This window comes from Lucilia cuprina, chromosome 4, assembly GCF_022045245.1.
Source record: "Lucilia cuprina isolate Lc7/37 chromosome 4, ASM2204524v1, whole genome shotgun sequence".
Classification (NCBI taxonomy): Eukaryota; Metazoa; Arthropoda; class Insecta; order Diptera; family Calliphoridae; genus Lucilia; species Lucilia cuprina.
The window spans coordinates 66,711,095-66,733,734 of record NC_060952.1 but is presented as its reverse complement, the minus strand read 5'-3'; the positions used below and the strand labels follow the sequence as shown (position 1 = coordinate 66,733,734).

The following is a 22,640-nucleotide window of genomic DNA, read 5'->3' as shown; positions in this document are numbered from 1 at the left end:
TTTCAATATATTTTACTATTTATATTTCAATGTTTTAGTTTTTCAGACTACAATACATTTTCAAATAAATCTTTATATTGATACAAAATAACATAATGTAAAGTGCCTTCAAAGCTGCCTACACACTATGGGAGAAGTCGTTAGATTTTTATTTTGTTAAACATATTAGTTTTATAAATTTTAAATTTTTCCCGACTACATTATTATTACACCAAAAGCAAAACAAAATGAACAACAATGCTAAACTAAATAAAAAAACAAAATACACAAGGCAATTAAACCAACAGACATCTAAACATACATAACGAAAAACACAATAAACAACGCAATAAATCCAAATATACAAACAGAATTCACAAAAACAAAGAAAAACAAAATACATAACTCAATGAAGCCAACAGCATCCAAACATACAAAACAAAATACACAGCCGAATAAAACCATATATATCTACACACACATGTACATACATCTTTTTCCAATTTACAGTTTTGTTGTTGCTTATTTAACAAAGCATGAAAAATATGTATTTTTTTGTCTCATATCTCCGTTAATTATAGACCGATTTTCTTGATTTTAAATAGCGATCTTCTCAAAAGAATGACTAACAGAATTATTAAAGATTGGGATCTCACAGATCCTGTGTAGCCGTCTTAAGTAATAGAAACAATAAAAAACAAGTAAGAGTGCTATATTCGGCTGTGCCGAATTTTATATACCCTACACCACTTTACTGGGGAGGGTACATTGGGTTTGTGCTAATGTTTGTAATGCACAATAATATTGGTCCTATACCCACCTTAAAGTATACCAATCGGCTCAGAATCATTTTCAGAGTCGATTTAGCTATGTCCGCCCGTCTGTCCGTGTAAACTTTGTAATCAAACTACAGGCCGCAATTTTGAAGATAATTGAATGATATTTGGTACATGATCTTCTATTGTCCCAGGGACGAACCCTATTGAAAATGGTTGTAAACATTGTAATCAAACTACAGGTCGCATTTTTGGAGATAAATCAATGAAATTTGGCACATGATCTTCTATTATACCGTAAATGAAGCCTATTGAAAATGATTGGTATAACAACTTGTAAACCTTGTAATCAACTAGAGGTTGTCTCGAATTTTTGCTCATATCTCCGTTGTTTACCGACCGATTATAGAAATTACAAACGGAATGACAAACTTATATATACCCTTCTCACGAAGGTGAAGGGTATAACAAGTATGAATGGGGAAGTAGGGGAAAATATGGCCCTATTCTTAAATATTGGTAGGGGAAGTTAAGTCTACTTCAAAGTTATGTAGAATTTAAAAGTTTTATTAGTGTTTGAAAGTGAATTTTGTCATTTTCAGAAGGGGAGTTTGTATGGGGTCTAGGGTCAAATAAAGCCCGATCATTACAAATATCGGTAGTATTATTTAAACATCTATAAAAATAAGTTTTGTCGACTTTTGTTGACATAATAAAAAATTTAACTTAATTATGAGCCCAAAGGCTCTATATGGGGGGTACGGTTGTGTGGGGGCTAGTCGAAATAATAGACCGATTTTTACCATTTTCAATAGGCTTCGTCCTTTGGGTCAAAAGAAGCGTGTGTACTAAATTTTATCCAATTATCTTGAATTGTGGCCTGAACCTTGCGAACAAGGTTTATATGGACAGCCAGACGGACTGACGGACATAGCTTAATCGACTCAGAAAATGATTCTAAGCGGATTGGTATACTTTAAGGTATACCAATCGGCTTAGAAAAAATTTACCAAAACCACGCATTTTCTCCCTTTTCAAAATTCTTTTCGGCTTTGGGTATAAAAACTTACCTTTAAAATTAGCAATAATGCAATAAAAACTATTAATACTTAGGATTTCGGATTTTTAATAATTTTCTCCTTAAAAGCATGATTTAAATTCTTCAAAGATTTTGAAAAGGTACTTCACTAAAAATTGAGAAAGCTAAAACCAAATAAAAAGCAAAAATATTCATTGACGTAAAGAAAAAGTGTGTACTAATTTTTCTCCTTTCTGATTTATGTTTCAAAAAATGCCTATTATTGCTTTCCAATACATTCATGAAGTGTTTGGTTAAATTTTCATAAATTTCGATTCAGTCGTTGTCATAATTAGACGTAATTGCATCAAAAAATGTAGCAAAAAAAATTCCTTTGCAGTTTAATGTGTCAAAAATATTGATATTTATAAATTCAAAAACTTCATATCATTTTAAGATTACACAACAAAATTCGTTCCTTTTATCTGTAAATTTTTAGTGAACAAGAGGGTAAATTTCTTAATTAAAAAAAAATAATAATTTTATTCCAATGAAATAATGATATAACCAATTGAAACTTCTAAGTAAAGATTCATTTCTGTTGAAAATGTTTTAATTCGGCCCAGTCACTTAGGTGTGGACCTTGTGAAAAGCACGAAACTCCCCTTTTTACCCATTTTAATTTACCTTTTCTAATATATATCTTTTGACTGATTACTAGAGTCCGACCGAACGTTCGGGTACGGGTTCCGAGTTCGGTAAAACCTGAGGTTCGGCCAAAGTTCGGTGTTCGGCGAAATCTTGACCGAACGCCGCACTTTTTTTAAAATGTTTATTTAACATATTTTTACATCGTCAAAAAGTTTTAAAAATGCTGAAAATTTATTAAAAGAAGTTATCATACATCCTGGCTGTACAATGAATTTCCTTTTTAAATGATGAAACAGAACTGGGGCATAGCGCTTTTTTCCATACAAATTGGCATTTTTTGAAGTCGTAGAATGCGCTTGTAAAAATAGATTTTATTTTATTTTGAGAGCGTTTATTATACCCTTCACTTTCGTGAGAAGGGTATATATAAGTTTGTCATTCCGTTTGTAATTTCTATAATATAATTTTCCGACCCTATAAAGTATATATATTCTTGATCCTTATAGATAGCGGAGTCGATTAAGCCATGTCCGTCTGTCTGTCTGTTGAAATCAGTTTTTAGAGGACCCCAGATATCGGCGATGTCTGAATCTTCAATAATTCTATTAGACATGCTTTCGAGAAGATCGCTATTTAAAATCAGCAAAATCGGTCGGTAAATAACGGAGATATGAGCAAAAATCCGAGACAACCTCTGAAAATTTCATCAAAAAATTGTTAAAAAAGCAACAAAACACTGTACATAGAAAAAGATGTACACGTGTGTGTGTAGATGTATTTGGTTTTATTCAGCTGTGTATTTTTTTGTATGTTTGGAATTCAAACATAAGTACAAAGTATACACAGCAAAAAATATGATTTGCATTTTTTGTTAAAATAAAATAATTTTCCCTTTTGTTTTGCAAATATATTTTTTGATGAATAGAAAAAAGTATTTAAAACGTTTTCAATTATATGAGAGTAGATTGTGAGTTATTGTACAATAATTTTTATGCGAATAATGTAAGTTTGAAATTTAAAACTAACACAAATTTTTTCCAAGTGCTTTTTAAAACAATTTTTTTTACGATAAACAAAAACAAAATCTACGTCTCGTCAATGTTTACCAGCAATGAATCAGAGGTCGAAGTCGACCGGCTTCGAGTCGGAGCTTAGCCGCCGCCGAACTATATTTAGTTGCTTGAGCCGCCGCCGAAACATTCGGCTTAAATCGACTCAAATTTTTTTAATGTTTTTATTAACTAGACTGTAAGATCAATTATGTTTAAAATACACTATGGTGAAGGGTATATGAGATTCGGCACAGCCGAATATAGCACTCTTACTTGTTTTTATGCTCACATTTCGTTCTCTCGATAGCATTACCATACTTTCAAAATATTTTCATACATTTTATAAACAAAACCATGTAAATAGGCAACGAAAAATAAAAACAAAAGAAAATAAATAGAAATATGAAAGAATTTGTAGTTACTGCCGTAGCTTTAATGATTGGCCTATGTCGTTTTGACAACGTTTTTTCTTGAAGTTACAGTCGTGTTCTGTTTCATCATTAACTGTTCGTTTTTTCCACAGAAAATGACTAACTTAAATGACTAGGCTTAAATACTAGAATTTTTATGAAATTATACTTAATTTTTTATGAACCAAAACTTCATATAAATCGGCAAATTTAAATTTGCGAATCGTGTTAAGCATTATCTTTTTATTATATATATTTTATATTTTTAGAAACTGTAATTTTACTAATTCGATAAAATTCATTTTGATTACGATAATATTTAAAACGAAATGTTGATCACCTTGGATCATAATATGATCATGTATACAAAATATCATGATGAAATATTTTACGGTATTTAATAATAATATGATATTTTAAAATTGTTACAATAACGATAATATGTTTAGACTACAATCATAATTTTAACCACAACCATGTTTTTTCTCTGCGTGCTCTTATAGAGAATTATATCATTGTCAATAAATCGTTTAAAAACCAAAAATAAAAGTGTTAAGATATATGCATTTCACAAAAATGGTTTGTTCTTAGAAATGTATCACTCTCTGGAATTCAGCATTAGTTGATAATTGACCCAATTGCCAATTAAAGACCCTCTTCAAAAAATCTTCCGGATGTTCATATTTTGGTTTTAAATGTTATAAATTTATTACTTTTCAATGGTAAGCTCGGGTTCGTACCGAACGAAATTTTGAGTTCGGTCGGACTCTAATAAGTATATAAAATTTTATAAAATTACAAATTTAATTCTGTTTCAATCTACATATATTTGTTTTCAAACAGGATTGTAGGCGTCAGACTGGTGGGCAGAAAATCATATTCGATAGTGGTAAATTCTTTATAAATTACTTTATAATTACGAAAATCTTAAATTCAATTTTTTAAAGTTTACAGCAAACGCAATGTTCATCATATATGGGAAGGATGGAGTTTTGTTGTACTTGGAGTGTTAATATTATTGGGATATACCTGTCGATATAACTTACATGAGAACTTACCAAAAGCTCTTGGAAATTCGGATCTTCTTTACAATCCACATTCATTTATTGCTGAGAGAGCATGGAAAGATTTAAAAATTTTAACAAACTTTGGGCCCCGTGTGGTTGGTAGTTATAGCAATGAAGTGTTGGCCGTAGATTTTCTGAAACGAGAAATATCTTACATCAAGCAATTAGCACACAAAAATCAACGCATTGAATTAGATGTACAGGTAAGATTTTTATCAAAGGATGTAATACAAAAATTATTTTCAAAAGGTAAAATAATATATTTTAACTGAATTACATAATTTATTGGCGTGATGAAAGAACTCACCACGAAATAACTCCCCAAAACAAAAATGAAATAACTCCCTGAAAATTTCTTCAGAAAGCAAAAACAACGAATTTTGGATATTAACTTGTTTTTTGGAACATTATTTCACATTTAAAATGGGAAGTTTTTTCATTATGAAATAATTCCTCAAAATTTAAAAATTAAATAAATCTTTTATCACACGAAGTAAAAAAATATATGTTTGATAGCCGGCCTTCGGTCGGAGGTAAGGGTTTTATCCTCGGGGTACATTGGACACCGGCTTCGCTAAGAATACACTCTCCCTGTATCAAGAGTGTTCAGTCTTAGGCCGGCTATTTAGGGAATCTTTATTAAGCGTATAAGCGACCTACTTGTTTTAGAAATGTCACTAACACTGACTTGTTCCATAATTTGTTATTTTTAAATGGGAACTTATTTCATTTTAAAATTAGGGATTTGTTTCATATGAAATAAATCCCTAAAAATGGGTTGTTATTTCATTTTAATTTAGAAAGTTGTTTCATTTCGTTGGATCTTTTTTATTTTTAAATTGGGGAATTATTTCATAATGAAATTTAGTAGTTATTTTATGACGCCAATTTATTATATAGTGGAAAATTCTTTAAATTTTGGCTATAGGCTACGAAACCATTCACCATGATGTGTTAAAAAACAGTCAGTAACAAAAGTCGTGAGAACTGACACTTACTCAGGGCTTTAAATTTAAAATTCCTAGGTCCAATATTATACCAAAATTTGTAAAGTACCTTTTGAAAACCGGAAAAGTACCAAAAAGTCCCAGTTTATAGGTCCTTAATCCGTTTATAGGTCCACTTAATGAGGGTTATACATACTTAATTTCATGAATTTCGGTTCAGTCGTTGTCATAATAAGACGTAATGTAGCAAAAATATTAATATTTCCAAAAATATTGATAATTATAAATTCAAAATTAACACACATTCAAAAACTTCATGTCATTTTAAGATTACACAACAAAATTCGATCCTTTTATCTGTGAATTTCTAGTTTATTAAATTTTTAAAATTTTAAGAAGTAGCAATTACTTTTGTTTCTTCATTTAAAAAAATAATAATTTTACTGTGTTCCGTTTTTCGTTCCTTTTTGATTTTTTGTAATAATGATATAAATAATGATATATGCTTAAGCCCTTATTAAATGGCTTTTTCCAAATACTTCCCTGATGTTCATATTAATATTGACATATGATTCAACATAGATCGATAGCATCAAAGTTTATCAATAAGAATGATTTGATGGTGGGTATATAAGATTCGACATGGTCGAATATAACACTATTACTTGTTATAATTGATTTCGAACAATATCTTGCGTATGGGGCTAGGTGAAATAATTTACCAATGTAAACCCTTTTCAACAGGCTTCGTTTACGGTACCATAGAAGATCATGCGCCAAATTTCATTGAATTATCTCCAAAATTGCGACCTGTTACAATGTTATTTGCACATTTTACAACAGGCTTCGTCTATTGTACCATAGAAGATCATGCGCCAAATTTCATTGAATTATCTCCAAAATTGCGACCTGTAGTTTGTATTCGTGGGTTCAGTTGTATGGGGGCTAGATCAAGTAATGGACCGATCTTAACCATTTTCAATAAATCGACTCAGAAAATGATTCTGAGTCGATTGGTATACTTTAAGGTGGGTATTTGACCAATATTATTGTGCGTTACAAACATCAGCACAACCCCAATATACCCTCCCCACTAATGTGGTGTATAAAATCCGACATTTGTGTTTGACTATGATTATGGTTTAGTTTTTCATAAAGTTACATGATATGATTCCCCGCTTCATTAATGTATATTTATGTGTATTAAAGATGTTTTGTTTATAAACAACTTTTTACAGTGTACTACAGCTAAATCATAGTCCCTCAGAAAGAGAGGCAGCTAAAAAAAAGCATCACTACACACACATAATTGACGTTTTTTAATGAGATTGCACTAAAAAAGGGTGGCTATTTCCAATTTTATAGATTGTTTTGTTTTGTTGAATGCTGCCAAGCAACTAAATGAAATGTTTTTATTATTTACGCTCTTGTTGACAAGCACTGTTGCCAGATAAATTTGGTATAAAATCGTCAAAACTAGATGAAAAAATCGGCAAAATATTAAAATCGGAAAAATAAAAATATCTTTCTTTTTGGTAAAATGTTTGTTTTTATTCGAAGAAATTTATACCAAGTTAGAGCGTCACACCTATCTACATTTAGAAGCCCAAAAAAAGGTCTTTTATTTCAAAATTAATGCAAACTCTAACGACCAGGCAAATGATTTTTGATTTGACAAATCTGTAGATTCATCTACACATAAAGAAAATTTATTATCCTTTAAAATATCAGTTAATGCTTGTAAGTGTGAGCTTCCAACCACATTTTTTAATTATAGCTGTTGCCTTTGTTCTACCTAAGGTCATATTAATCGCAGCATCCGAATCTTTAAAGCATTGTTGACATACCTTCGACATGTGGTCTGCTGCAGCAAATGGAATATTATGCTCCACAATGAAAAGCGCTAAATTTATTTCAGCTCTTTTAGACGCATATTTTTCTGCTGTAAATAGTAAATCAATCGTCTGCTGATTGTGGACTACTGATCTTGATGCATCCAAATGCTTCTTCGTATTTGCATGCGCAATTAAATCAGTTTTTCCCAATGAAGCCTTAAGATCTGTGTTGCACAATTTACAATAGACTTTTTGATTTTTTTTTTCTCAGCCCATATTTTAATTTTTGGATCATTTATCCAATCATCTTTTATCTTTCTCTTTTTCTTTTCAATCTAAAAAATATAGATATTATTTTTTTCAATTTTAATATTGAATATTCTCGTTTCAAAAATATTTCTTACCGATGTTTCAGCATCTTCTGAATTACTTTTGTCTAAAATACAAAAATGTTTACCTTTTATTTTTCGTTTCCTTTTAATGACAAATTATTATAACTTACCACTTGTTAAATATCTTAACATTTTCACATTTACATAAGTTTATATTTTTACCCAGCTTTATTCAAACGTTTTATTAAAAATTACTTTTTACTTTTTTATAATTTACACTATTAGGCTTAATTTAAACACAAAAAAATAATAACGGTAAACCATTTTTGTTTTTTCTCACTTGTACACAAGAAGCAAAAAGGGAATAGTTTTCTTCTTTTTTCTTCTTTTCTATTCTTAACAAAGTCATATTGACACAATTATATGAAAACAGTGGTGTAAACATAAACTTTTAATTAAATCGGCATTTTGGGAGCAAAAATCGGCAAATCGCACTTTGTCATTTTTAAAGTCAAAAATCGGCAAATCTGGCAACAGTGTTGACAAGTTCGTCTATGATCGTGTTGTGTACATGTAAATAGCTGAAAATCATCATATTCTGAACAATACTAGCGAGGAACTCTGAACTAAATGTTGGCTTGAATACGGTCCTCTGCTACTTAACGCACAGAAATATATATATTTGAAAGTATGTGTCTGCCCACCACTGTTTTATATATTTACTAGCATACCCTGGGTGCTTCGCTACCCTAACTTAAATAAAATACATACAAAATTTTGTTTACTTTATAGAAAATTAATTGATTATTATCACGTGAATATCATTAAGAAGCTTGCATTTTTAGTTTCATTCATTTAGCTTCCACATTATATAAAATTTCGAAAGTAATATTTGAAGAGAAGTACTTTAAAATACCTCTAATAAATTATCATTTAATCAAAAATTATATGTTTCTGTGTTCAATATTATATACAATTCAAACAAGTATGAATTTATAGTCGGCCATTGCCGACCATATGATACCCTACACCAGTCAGTATGTTAAAATTTTGAATTTTTTTCAATAAAGCATTTAATTTGTTTTATTGTGGAATATTTTTACTTATTGTTGACAAAAAGAGAGATTTTCTTCAAGAGGGCTCATAGGGGAGAAGGGGTAAATATGGGCCTATCCTTATAAATTTTGGTAGATGAATTTACTCTACTGCAAAGTCATTTGTGTAGATTTTAATCGTTTTATAAGTAATTATAAGTTAATTTTGACCTTCAAGTCATTTTCTGGTATGGGGGCTAGTGTCAAATGAGGCCCGATCACTATAAAAATTAGTATTGTCAATTATTGTTCTATAAAACTAATTTTTGCTGATTTTCGTTGACATTATAAAACATTTAACGTACTTAACGTACGTCGATCTAGCAATGTCCGTCTGTCGGTGTAAAACACGCTCACTATAAAACGAAGCAATGGAATTTAACCAAATTCGCCCAAAATGTTCTTTGTTTCCTTTAAGTTGTTTGGTATTGAAATCGGTTCACATCGGGAAAAGTTATGAATCAAAATTTGAAACAACCTCGAAAAAATAGGCATTTTTTACACATTCTAATGTAATTTTCTCGAAAACTATGCAAGATAATTCCATAAAAATCGGCATACATTCGTTTCCACACAAGAGCTTAATCTCTAACTAAAATCGCTAGAATCGGTCCACAATTTCATATACCTCCCATACAAAAGTACAATTTCGCGGAAATTTGGTTTTTTGTTGATAACTTCCGTCGTAATGACGATATCTTCACAAAATTTTAGAAATTAAAATTTTAAGATAATAGAATTTATTTAGAGGAAAAATTTTTTGGAAGGGTCCATAATTGGTCATAGCTCCCATACAAGGTCCCCTCCCGAAAATCACTTAAACGCGCATAACTCATTATTAAATTAAGATATCGATAAAAAATTTGGTACAAGTATTGCTCTTATATACAGAAATATTACAATGAAAGCTTTTTTGGATCGGTCCATAATTGGTCATAGCTCCCATACAAGGTCCCCTCCCGAAAATCAGTTAAAACCGCATAACTCATTACTAAATTAAGATATCGATATAAAAGTTGGTACAGAAATTGCTCTTATATACAGAAATATTACAACGAAAGTTTTTTTGGATCGGTCCATAATTAGTCGTAGCTCCAGTACAAGGTTCCCTCCCGAAAATCACTTAATCGCACATAATTCATATAAAATTTTTTGCAAGCATTGTTCTCACATAAAGAAATATTGCCATGAAATCTTTTTCCGATCGGTCCATAATTGGTCATAGCTCCCATACAAGTTCCCCTTCCGAAAAACATATAAAATTTGGTACAAGTATTGATCATATACACAAAAATATTACTAAGAAATTTTTTCCCATCGGTCATAGCTCCCATACAAGGTCTTCTCCCGAAAATAACTAAAACACACATTACTCATTACTAAATTAAGATATCCGTATGAAGTTTGGCACAAGTGTTGCTCATATACAGAGAAATAATATTGTGAAATGATTTTCCGATCGGTTCATAATTGATCATAGCTACCACACAAGGTCCCTCTTAGAAAAACATATATACAAGGTTCCCTTCCGAAAATCAGAAAAACGCACATTACTTATTACCAAATAAAGCTATTGATACATAATTTGGCAAAAATATTAGTTTTGTATACTTCTATTTCTTCTATACTAGGTGCAGCCCCTAAAAGTGCTTTAACCGTATTTAAAGAGCATTATCAATTTGTGTTGAACAAAATTTTGTGTAGAACAAAATTATATATGTATTTGTATTTAGAAAATCTCTAAATCTTTCACACACATACATGCAAATTACAAAATTTATAATGTTCAATAAATCTTGGAATTGTAATAGATTTAACTTTTGGTATTTGTTCTAGAAAAGACATGAGAAAACTTATTTCTACAAATATTTGATCAATTAAAAAAGTAATAACATAAAAGTAGCTGGTGGAGGGTATTTAAGATTCGGCACAGCCAAACTTGTTTTCTTTTTGTTTTTTTTCCCCAGTGAAATAGCAAACATTTTATTACAATAATTATTACAGAGTTAGTCCGTAATTTAATAGGAATAATACAATAAACCGAAAAAGTTTTCTTAATGTGCTAAACAAGTACCATAAATTAAGTTTTCTCCCTTTTACATCAAAAGGACTGAATTTTAAAAAAGTACGAAACAGGTGTCTCATAATTTTGAGAGATTTATCCAATATTTAGAAAAATTTGATTATGTTAATTAGTTCAAAAGGTATAAAGTACCAAAAAAAGGTACCAAGCACACTTTTATACAAAATTCGCTAATAAATTCATTACCTAGTAAGCTAGAAGGCAATCATGATATCGTGTAGAAACTAATTACTTTTGGGGTGAATTTTGTTCAACAAGGTTTAAATAATATGTACCTACCTTAAACAAATTAATAATTGGTTACTTATTTGTTACAAATAAACCTACAAATATGTTATGTGATAACTAGTTTTTATGAGCCGACTTTAAATGTAGAAAGCAACAGATATAAAAATTCCTCAGCCGGGGTTTGAAACCAGACATTCAGTTGTTTTCTGCGTTTCTCACTTCAGCCGCATACTCGATGATTCATTAACATGTTGGTTACAGATAATCATTAAAAATAATTTAATAAAACCATTAAAATTTAACAATTACTTTAAGTTTTTTTCATTGTTTTCCTATTAACAAAAATAGCATGTACAAAAAAACTTAAAGAAAAACGCCTTCATAAAGTATACTGCAGAATTTTACTTTTTAAAATTTTTATTTCAAAAAGTTATTACTCAGTAATCGGGAAAGATAATTGAACAAAACTTTTTATATATTATTTATAAAGGTATGTTTATAAAATCGATTAGTATTAAAGATATTGTTTTTGCTTTCGAAAGTAGGGAACTTTTATGCCAAAAAAGATTCCTAATTCATGGTCAAAAATTAAGAATTAAACTTAAATATTCTTGTTTATATGAGAACAAAATTATTATAATCAGCATAATTTTACTTTACTAAGTCATATAAAATAAAAAAAATATTTCATCAAAATCGGACGATATTTGTTAATTTTGCGGGGTCCAAAAATATTTCACATTTAAATTTATAAATAAGTATTTGAAACTAAATTTTTAGTTTAGTTAAATTTTTTTCATAAGATACAACAATATGTATAAAAGCCGGAATATACGGTTATCAAATCTTACAACGTTGCACAGTGGTATAGGAAAAAAAGAGGGAAATAATTCGGTAACTTCTAAACGGTTAATCCGATTTTAATGAAATTTGGTATGCACAAAGAGGAGGTGTTGTCGAGTTTAGGTTTTGAATTTGGACCTTATAGGCCAACCACAGGCCCGGCGGGGGGTCCTCAAATTAGGACGCCTCGGCTATATTAAATTTTTTAAAACGATCCTATTTCTTCAATTGAGTTCCGATTTAAAAAAATTTCGTATATAGAATCTCCTCATCGAGCATTATAAAAAATGTCGTCGTCGCATTTGAAAATTAAAATTTTAAAATTTTTACAGTCCTTACTTTAGTTTTTTGATATTATTCGCTTAACAACAAGTTTAAATATCAATCAGTGAAAGAATTATGTAAAAATCATGACTGAGTCCAAATTTATAGGCATTTTAATTTAAAAAATTAAAAAAAGGCGATTTTTTGCCATTTTTTTTTTTTTTTTTTTGAAAAAAAGTATATTTTTCTATTTTGGAAAGCTGACTTTACATAAAATACGATTAATGAAACAAAACCTAAAAATTTCTGATACCGAGGGGACCAGGTCCATCCAAAAAACCCTATTTTTTATGGAAAATTCAATTTTGAGCAAAAATTCTCAAATCGCATAGTCGATATCAAATTATAGTGACCTGTTTTATATGACCGAATATGTTCTTAAACATTATGTAACGGGTTTCGATAACCCCGCCCTGGTATGGATATAATAGGCAAAAAACCAAAAAAATCCCATTTTTATGATTTTTTAAAACTTTTTTGGGAATTCCGGGATTTCTAATAAGAAAATTCGAAATTTTTCATCCATAAGGTTAACTCTTAAATTTGTTTCATATATTGATAAAAATAATAGTACTAGGTAAATTTTCTAAAATATGTTGAGTTTTCCCTAATTAATTTCTCACTTAAAAAACATTAGGTAGGCATGTTATATATCAATGGAAAGGTAATTTTGTCTATTTTTCAAAACTGTTTATAATTGAATTTTTTAATTGAAAATTAAAAATCGCGGAATACTTTTTTTTAAAATTAAAAAATGTTTTTTATTCAGTTATTTTCGAAGATACACATTTTTCAAATTGTAATAAAAATTTTATTTATGAATATTTTTTAATAAAATTTTACAGTTAGGTAGATATTTTACTCAAAATCCAAAATTAAATAAAAATTTCGAATTTTTTTATTAGAAATCCCGGAATTCCCAAAAAAAGTTTTAAAAATCCAAAAAATGGGATTTTTTGGTTTTTTGGCTATTATATCCATACTAAGGGCGGGGTTATCGAAACCCGTTACAAAATGATTAAGAACATATTGGGTCATATAAAACAGGTCACTATAATTTGATATCGACTATGCGATTTCAGAATTTTTTCTCAAAATTGAATTTTCCATAAAAATAGGGTTTTTTTGGATGGACCTGGTCCACTCGGTATCAAAAATTTTTAAGTTTTGTTTCATTAATCGTATTTTATGTAAAGTCAGCTTTCCAAAAAGTATAAATTCTATATACATCTTCTTAGAAACTTTTTAGATAACTTAAAAAGAAAAAGATACTTTTTTCACCCAAAAATGGCAAAAAATCGCCTTTTTTTAATTTTTATACCCTTCACCTTCGTGAGAAGGGTATATATAAGTTTGTCATTCCGTTTGTAATTTCTATAATATAATTTTCCGACCCTATAAAGTATATATAGAATTATCTTCAAAATTGCGACCTGTAGTTTGCTTAAAAGGTTTACATGGACATGCGTTGCAAACATCAGCACAAACCCAATATACCCTCCCCACTAAAGTGGTGTAGGGTATAAAAAGTGAAACAGCTGTTTCCATAATTTTTATTTTATATCATTTCCATATGCCACATATATTTTTTACACTTTTTTAAGAAAGTCCTTTATAATGAGAAGATAAAAACGGAATTGATAATTTTTTATGTTGTTGTGAGATGATGTTCCTGTAATGGCATTTCCAACTTTCCCATCAATCATTGTAAGTTTTAAATCATAGGACATGTTAAACGAATAATTTTCTATTTCGATTGTTATAGGTTCCAAGTTTTTAATTTCTGCTTCAATACGATTTATCAAATCTTGCGTTGTTGTTTTGGATTCCTTTATATACTCAAAGCTTATTGGCCTACAAAAAGCTTTGGATCCTGGAGTCGAATTCTTCCAAATATCATCGAAACTGGTTGATGGAGAATCGCTGTCAGCATACTTTCGAATTCTTAATGGAACTAGCGATGCCATAAATACACTTTTATACTCGGAAGATGATTCACTTGTGTTGATTTGTTTATATTCCGAGAGTGCTGATAATCCATCACATCCCCACTTACAAATGAGTTGAAGATCACAAGAATTTATTTTTTTTAGTTGGTCTGAAGAAAAGTCAGAAGCAATCCTTAAAGCAGTATTTTCGAGTAGAGCGCCGAGTCCAATAACAGCCTTCCGATCAGTTATTTCAATAGGAGGTGGTATAATGCTTTTCTTCTTTTCATTTATTTTGTCATATGATGGTAAAACATCCACTCCTTTTTCAGATAGCGCCTTTCTTAACGTTATGTAGTTATCACGACTTAATCCCAGCTGCAACATAAGCGCAATAGCTTCTTCCTCAGTGAACGTTGTATCAGATGATGGTGTGGGTATACTCTTTACAATTCTTTTCAGTCGTCTTGGTGATGCGGTTGGAAGAATATTTGCAATTTTTATGGCATCCAAAGGCTGTTTTTCTTTTCTTAACATTGCTTTAAAAGTGTCCGAAACTTCTTCGTTAGATAAGGTTTCTAGTGAAGTTGATAACCTTTTCCTCTTAGATTTTGAGCTCAAATCCTCATACTGCTTACAGGGAGCACCAACAGTTGATACGCAAATAGCAACTTCTACACATTCATCCAGCCAATCAGAAAATTTCGATCGAAATTTAGCAATGGAATACCGAACACTCTTCAGTTTTATATCAACTGATTTTATAAAATTTTCAATTTTACATATATCAGTTTTATCCACTTTATTTTTATGTGCAGTTTCAATATATTTCAATAAGAAGTTCACTTTATCTTGAAAAGGAGCTGAAGAGTGTTCAAATAAAATGGAGCACAAATCATTTTTTTTAGTACGATCGCCATGGTTAGAAAATTACAAATAATTACAAACAGATATAAACCTGTCTTATATATTAATTACAGGTACTTAAATTAAATTATTTTTTAAAGGGTTATGATATTCTACCTAATATGTCTAACGTATCCTTATGTAATGAATTTTTCCTCAATAGGTCACTTTAATAAGCTACCTATTAAAGTGACCTATAGGGGTAAAAATCATTACAGTTTAAAAAATAATACCTGAAAATTTTTTAATATATGTAACAAATTTAAGAGTTAACGTTATGGATGAAAATAATAGTGCTAGGTAAATTTTCTAAAAGATGTTGAGTTTTCCCTAATTAATTTGTCACTAAAAAAAATTAGGTAGGCATGTTATATATCAATGGAAAGGTAATTTTGTCTATTTTTCAAAACTGTATATAATTTTTGAAAATTAAAAAATTCGCGGAATACTTTTTTAAAAAAATTTAAAAATGTTTTTTATTCAGTTTTTGCGAAGATACAAATTTTTCAAATTGCAATAAAAATTTTATTTATGAATATTTTTTGATGAAATTTTACAGTTAGGTAGATTTTTTTACTCAAAATCTAAAATTAAATAAAAAGTTCGAATTTTCTTATTAGAAATCCCGGAATTCCCAAAAAAGTTTTAAAAATCCCAAAAATGGGATTTTTTGGTTTTTTGCCTATTATATCCATACCAGGGGCGGGGTTATCGAAACCCGTTACAAAATGATTAAGAACATATTGGGTCATATAAAACAGGTCACTATAATTTGATATCGACTATGCGATTTGAGATTTTTTGCTCAAAATTGAATTTTCTATAAAAAATAGGGTTTTTGGATGGACCTGGTCCCCTCGGTATCAAAAATTTTTAGGTTTTGTTTCATTTATCGTATTTTATGTAAAGTCAGCTTTTCAAAAAGTATAAATTCTATATACATCTTCTTAGAAACTTTTTAGATAACTTAAAAAGAAAAAGATACTTTTTTCCCAAAAAAATGGCAAAAAATCGCCTTTTTTAATTTTTAAATTAAAATGCCTATAACTTTGGACTCAGTCATGATTTTTACATAATTCTTTCACTGCTTGATATATAAACTTGTTGTTAAGCGAATAAAAGAAATTGCGAAAATCGGTAATTTTTCTGACCCGCTATTATCAAAAAACTAAAGTAAGGACTGTAAAAATTTCAAAATTTTAATTTTCAAATGCGAATATCTCCTAAACTATAACAGATAATTTACTGCTACTACATTTTTTATAGTGCTCGATGAGGAGATTCTATATAAGAAATTTTTGTAAATCGGAACTCAAATGAAGATAGCCGAGTTGTCCTAATTTGAGGACCCCCGGACATAGCAAATTTCATTAAAATCGGATTAACCGTTTAGAAGTTACCGAATTATTTCCCTCTTTTTTTTCCTATACCACTGTGCAATAGATGTACATCATAAATAAAGTGGAAACCACCGTTTTAGCAAAAAAAATTGTTGCTTATCATGTTATTGCCTAGTAAAAATTGAATATATTTTAATTTTCAAGAACCAAGTTCTATTACATTTTCAAAGTGGCTTATCATGTTCTTGCTACAAAAAAATATAAAATTTATTTTTAATATGAAATTTTTATTTTGTTATATTTTCAGTTACTTCTTCATATGATAATAAATTAGGCAAATATAACTCAATTATTCTACAGTAAAAGGCAGGTCCTGTAGTATAGTTTGGTAAAAAATATTTTAAATAGACTGACAAAACACATTGGTTTGGGTTTTAAAATGAATATTCGGATTAAAATATGAGATAATCTTGCGTTTATTCAGCATAGTTGTTATTCTGCTTCGGGATTATAATTTTGAACATCTGAACCAATTCCGATGCATGTTGGATTTAAGAAATTTCAAATCCATTATTAAAAAGGTTTCAAAATGCACTTAATGTAATGCTTTTCTATAAGCTGATGATTATAACATGTTTTATAAAGATTAGACAGTTAATAATTGTTAATTTGGTATGATAAATATGACTTTATATTATGTAAATAGTTTATACTTTATATACGATATTTTCGATAAGTAAAAGTTAATTTATAAGCAAAATTTATTTATGTTTTGCAATCGAACATTTTCCATTAAGCAAGAACTTGGTAAGCAACATAATTACAAATGAAATTATTTTTGTGCAGTAACATGGGAAGCCATTTTAATTTCAAAAAATTATGGGCCTGTTCCTTTAAATGCGAACGAACAAATATTTTCTAATTACATATTGAAAACAACAAATAAATTCGAAAAATTGTTTGTATTTTCAATATTAAATAAGAAAGAAATATTCGTTCGCATTTAGAGGAACAGGCAGTATATCCCTTGAGATTTTGACCAAAATAATTTTTTCTTAGTAGAATGATACTTGTTTTATCTTCTTTTATCACAACAACATAAAAAATTATCAATTCCGTTTTTATCTTCTCATTATAAAGGACTTTCTTAAAAAAGTGTAAAAAATATATGTGGCATATGGAAATGATATAAAATATATTGGGTTTGTGCTGATGTTTGCAACGCATGTCCATGTAAACCTTGTAAGCAAACTACAGGTCGCATGATCTATTGTACCAGGGACGAACACTATTGAAAATGGTTAAGATCGGTCCATTATTTCACCTAGCCCCAATACAACTGTACCCCCGAATAGGGCTTGTAAACTTTGTAATCGAACTACAGGTCGCATTTTTGGAGATAATTTAATGAAATTTGGCACATGATCTTCTATTATACCGTAGACGAAGATTAGTGAAAATGATTAACATCAGTCCATTATTTCACCTAGCCCCCATACAACTGAAGCCCCGAATAGAGCCTGTTTACAGGTTTACAGGCTCTATTCGGGGCTTCAGTTGTATGGGTTGAATAATGGACTGATGTTAATCACCTTGTAATCAAACTTCAGGTCGCAATTTTGGAGATACATAATTCAATAAAATTTGGCACATGATCTTTTATGGTACTGTAGACGAAGCCTATTGAAAATAGTTATCATCGGTCCATTATTTCACCTAGGCCCTATAGAGCTGAACTCAACAAATAGGGCTTTTAAGTTTATAATTATGTTTAATATACTCGTATCTCGACAAAAATCTGCAAAACCAACTTCTATACTAGTCTTGATTATCTTTATTATTATAGGGCTTCATTTTCATTTTTTTCGAATGTTGTAAGAAATTTTAGTGTTGCCAATTGTTTATTTCAACATATAAACAAAAAATTCTAACGACTTTAGCATAAAAAACGATAAAGTGGTAACACTGAAATCAAAAACAAATAGCTGTTTTACAAAACAAAAAAATAAAATTTTCTTAAAAACAGTTTATTTATTATTTTAATATGTAAAAATAAAGAAAATAAAATAATTAAAATTTCAGAGAAATTAATTTGGTTTATTTCGCATGTTTAATCAATTTAATATTTTTTGATTTTTTATCTTTTGACATTGTTATGTGTATTTGTTTTAATTGTTTTTTTATTGAGAACATAAACTTATGACTTGCTGCAAAGATCTTTTCACAATCACTGTTACTACACTTTAGTAGGTACAATATAAAACTTGTGAATATACAACTTGTGAATTGAACAATTGACAGATCATATTACTTATGTGATCGTGTAAAGCCGGCTTTAGCGATATTTAGTAATTTTCATGTATGCACGATAATGAAACTAGTTCATAATGCATCTAGTTAAATACGGTTACTATACTTTGTTTGGTCTCAGATGAATATTTCTTGGTGTTACACACGGAATGACAAAGTTATATACAGTGTCTCACATAAGTATTCGAATTTGGTTGTACATTGAAAAGAAACTTAATTTAATAATATTTTTGTGTGTGAAATGAATAATTAAATTTGTTATATTGTCTAGAAAGTCCTAATCAGAGTAGGCATTTTTTGCACTCGTGAATACAATTATATTTATTTCTCTCGTTTTACAACTCAGTTTCACGAGATTTATTTTTAATCTCGCGAGATCTATTTTTTTAAACTCTTCATTTTTTGCGTTCATGAGCGATATTTATATATATATTGTTTCTTTTTAATTTCTCTCACAAGAGATATCAAAATGAATAGAATTTGAATAAAACTCACATACAGAAAATGTGTGCACGAAAACCGGTTTAATGGCGGTAGTAAAAAATAAATTTAGTAAGAAGGATGTATGTATGTGAAAGATGGATGTGTGTGCGGAGAATTATTATGGCGACAAACAAATGGTTTAAAAAACAAGTAAGAGTGCTATATTCAGCTGTGCCGAATCTTATATACCCTTCACCATAGTGTATTTTAAACATCTTTTATAAATTTTAAATTTTTTCCCGACTACATTATTATTACATCAAAAGCTAAACAATAAGAACTACAACAACGCTAAACGAAATAAAACACAAAATACACAAGACATCTAAACCAACAGACATCTAAACATACATAACGAAAAACACAGAAAAACAAAAATAACAACGCGATGACGCCAACAGCATCCAAACCAAGGGTGCCCAAGCCCTATGCGCTTGGTACTCTTTTGTTTTTGTAAATGTTTTCTATACACTTATATGCGCTTAACACTAGCAATACGTTGTTGTTGTTGTTCTTAACAGTATACAAGCAAGAGTAAAACAACAACACTTTCGTATTCATTGCTGTAAACATTGACGAGACGTAGATTTTGTTTTTGTTTATCGTAAAAAAACGTTTTAAAAAGCACTTGGGAAAAATTTGTGTTAGTTTTAAATTTCAAACTTACATTATTCGCATAAAAATTATTGTACAATAACTCACAATCTACTCTCATATAATTGAAAACGTTTTAAATACTTTTTTTCTATTTATTAAAAAATATATTTGCAAAACAAAAGGGAAAATTATTTTATTTTAACAAAAAATGCAAATCATATTTTTCTTTTCTCAGTCTGAATAAAACCAAATACATCTACACATACACATACAGTGTTGTTGTTGCTTTTTAACAATTTTTTGATGAAATTTTCAGAGGTTGTCTCGGATTTTTGCACGTATCTCCGTTATTTACCGACCGATTTTGCTGATTTTAAATAGCGATCTTCTCGAAAGCATGTCTAATAGAATTATTGAAGATTCGGCCGATATCTGGGGTCCTCTAAAAACTGATTTCAACAGACAGACGGACAGACAGACGGACATGGCTTAATCGACTCCGCTATCTTTAAGGATCCAGAATATATATACTATATAGGGTCGGAAAATTATATTATAGAAATTACAAACGGAATGACAACTTCTCACGAAGGTGAAGGGTATAATAAAAATGTTAACTTGCAAAACAAAAACTTGCATATATGATGCAATTATGATGTAACATTAGAAAAAAATACTACTATTAAAAATTTGTTAATGCAATTTTATTTACATGCAATATTATTATTTTTACAAAATTCAAAAATTAAAAAAAAATCAAAATATTGTTGACCTGTAAATTTTTATAAAAAAACAAAATAAATTGTATCAACAAATGTTTTTAATGCAAAAACCTAATTGACACATCGTATGTCCTATTTGTTACTTCAATTACAATAACAATTACTATTTCTTTTTGCACACGAGCACAAAGATCGTAAAATCCATAAAATAATAATGGAATTTCTGGAAATTTACCACATTTTAAACATTTACGAACATCTACAGCAGCCAAGCCACAGTGGGGCAGAATGGAAATTTTTTGGAAGTAAATCTGGCATTTCTAAACGGCTGATCCGATCGGGATAAAATTTGGCGTGAGCGTAGCCAAGGAGTATTCGAGTTTAAGTTTTGAAGATGAACCCCGCAGATGCCCCAGGGACGGAGCTGTGGCGGCTCAAAGTAGGGTACCTACGACATGTAAAATTTTTAAACTCGTGCCATTTTTTTGTTTTTCACCCAAATACAAAGATTTTTATATTTTCTAAAAGCGCTTGACGAAATCTTGAAAAAACATGCTTGGACATACTACTTATCTCTTACAATACCCGAGTTATAGGCATTTAAAAATTTAGTGATACAAAATTTACCATACCTTGGTCCGCCTTTTTTGAATACCGGGCGTAATTTTGGACCAAATGGACTCAATTTTTTCTTGTTAGTTAGACAACAAAATTTCCAATAATATACAAAAAATTTCAGATCAATGTCATTTACAGATCCAAAAATATACGTTTTTTAATTTAAAAATTGAAAAAATTTTAGATTTTTGCCGTTTTTTTGCCCAAAATGTGTCTTAACTCTTTTATTAATAAAATACAATTTTCTTTAACAACATATAACAATTTTATAGTTTTCTAAAAGGTATCTTTACGCAGAACGCTTTGGCGTAAAAATCTTGTCCTATTTTTTGAAAATGTTGCCAATGCGTCCTTCCGAATACGACCTATTTTTTATTAAAACTTCAACTTTGGGCGACATGTTCTAAAATCCCAAAGCTGGGATCAGAAAACTGAAAGCAGTTTTGGAAATCCAATATGTTTTCTATTTACTCCAAGTGTATTTTCCCAGCCCTGAAAGAAATGTGAACCCTATGAGAAAAATCCCATTTTTGGGATTTTCATTCCTATTTTTGGGAATTGCGGGATGCCCTTTGACCTTTTCAATTTTTTTTTTTTGCATTTTCTTATATGAAATGACAAATTTAACAAGCGTTGAGTTTCGTTCATAAATAAAGATTTTGTCATATATTACATATTTGTTAAATTTCTAAAACTATGATTTATATCAAAATTTTAAGAGGGTCGCACAACAATTTAGTCTATATTTATCCCTTAATATCGTTTTTTAGTTAGATATGGAAATTCTCGACCCTTTACAAAAAATTTCAAGCCAATATCTCAATTACATTCAAAAATATGTTCATTTAAACCTGTGTCCTTTAATTTGATCTTTTTATATTTTAGTATTAAGTATGACAGAACATACATTTGGTGTTGAATAAAATATTTGGACAAATTTTAAAAATTATTTAGTTAATTATTTTATTAAAGTCTATAACATTGTATATACAATAAAAAAAAATATAATTTTATTATGAGCCACGCACCTAAATCACCCCACACAAACCACCTTTCCCGCCCACCGAAATATAAAACACAATTTAATACAATATCAT

At 29.4% G+C, this 22,640-nt stretch overlaps 1 protein-coding gene across 1 annotated transcript in view; it reads left to right on the top strand.

Annotated features, from left to right (window-relative positions):
* The window catches only part of LOC111681669 (endoplasmic reticulum metallopeptidase 1-like), a 237,587-nt gene that overhangs the window by 12,710 nt on the left and 202,237 nt on the right, over positions 1-22,640 (top strand). Inside the window, exons 2-3 of the mRNA XM_046948809.1 lie at positions 4,730-4,775; positions 4,834-5,156. Coding sequence (XP_046804765.1) covers positions 4,730-4,775; positions 4,834-5,156 — 369 coding nt within the window. The remainder of the gene's footprint in view (positions 1-4,729; positions 4,776-4,833; positions 5,157-22,640) is intronic.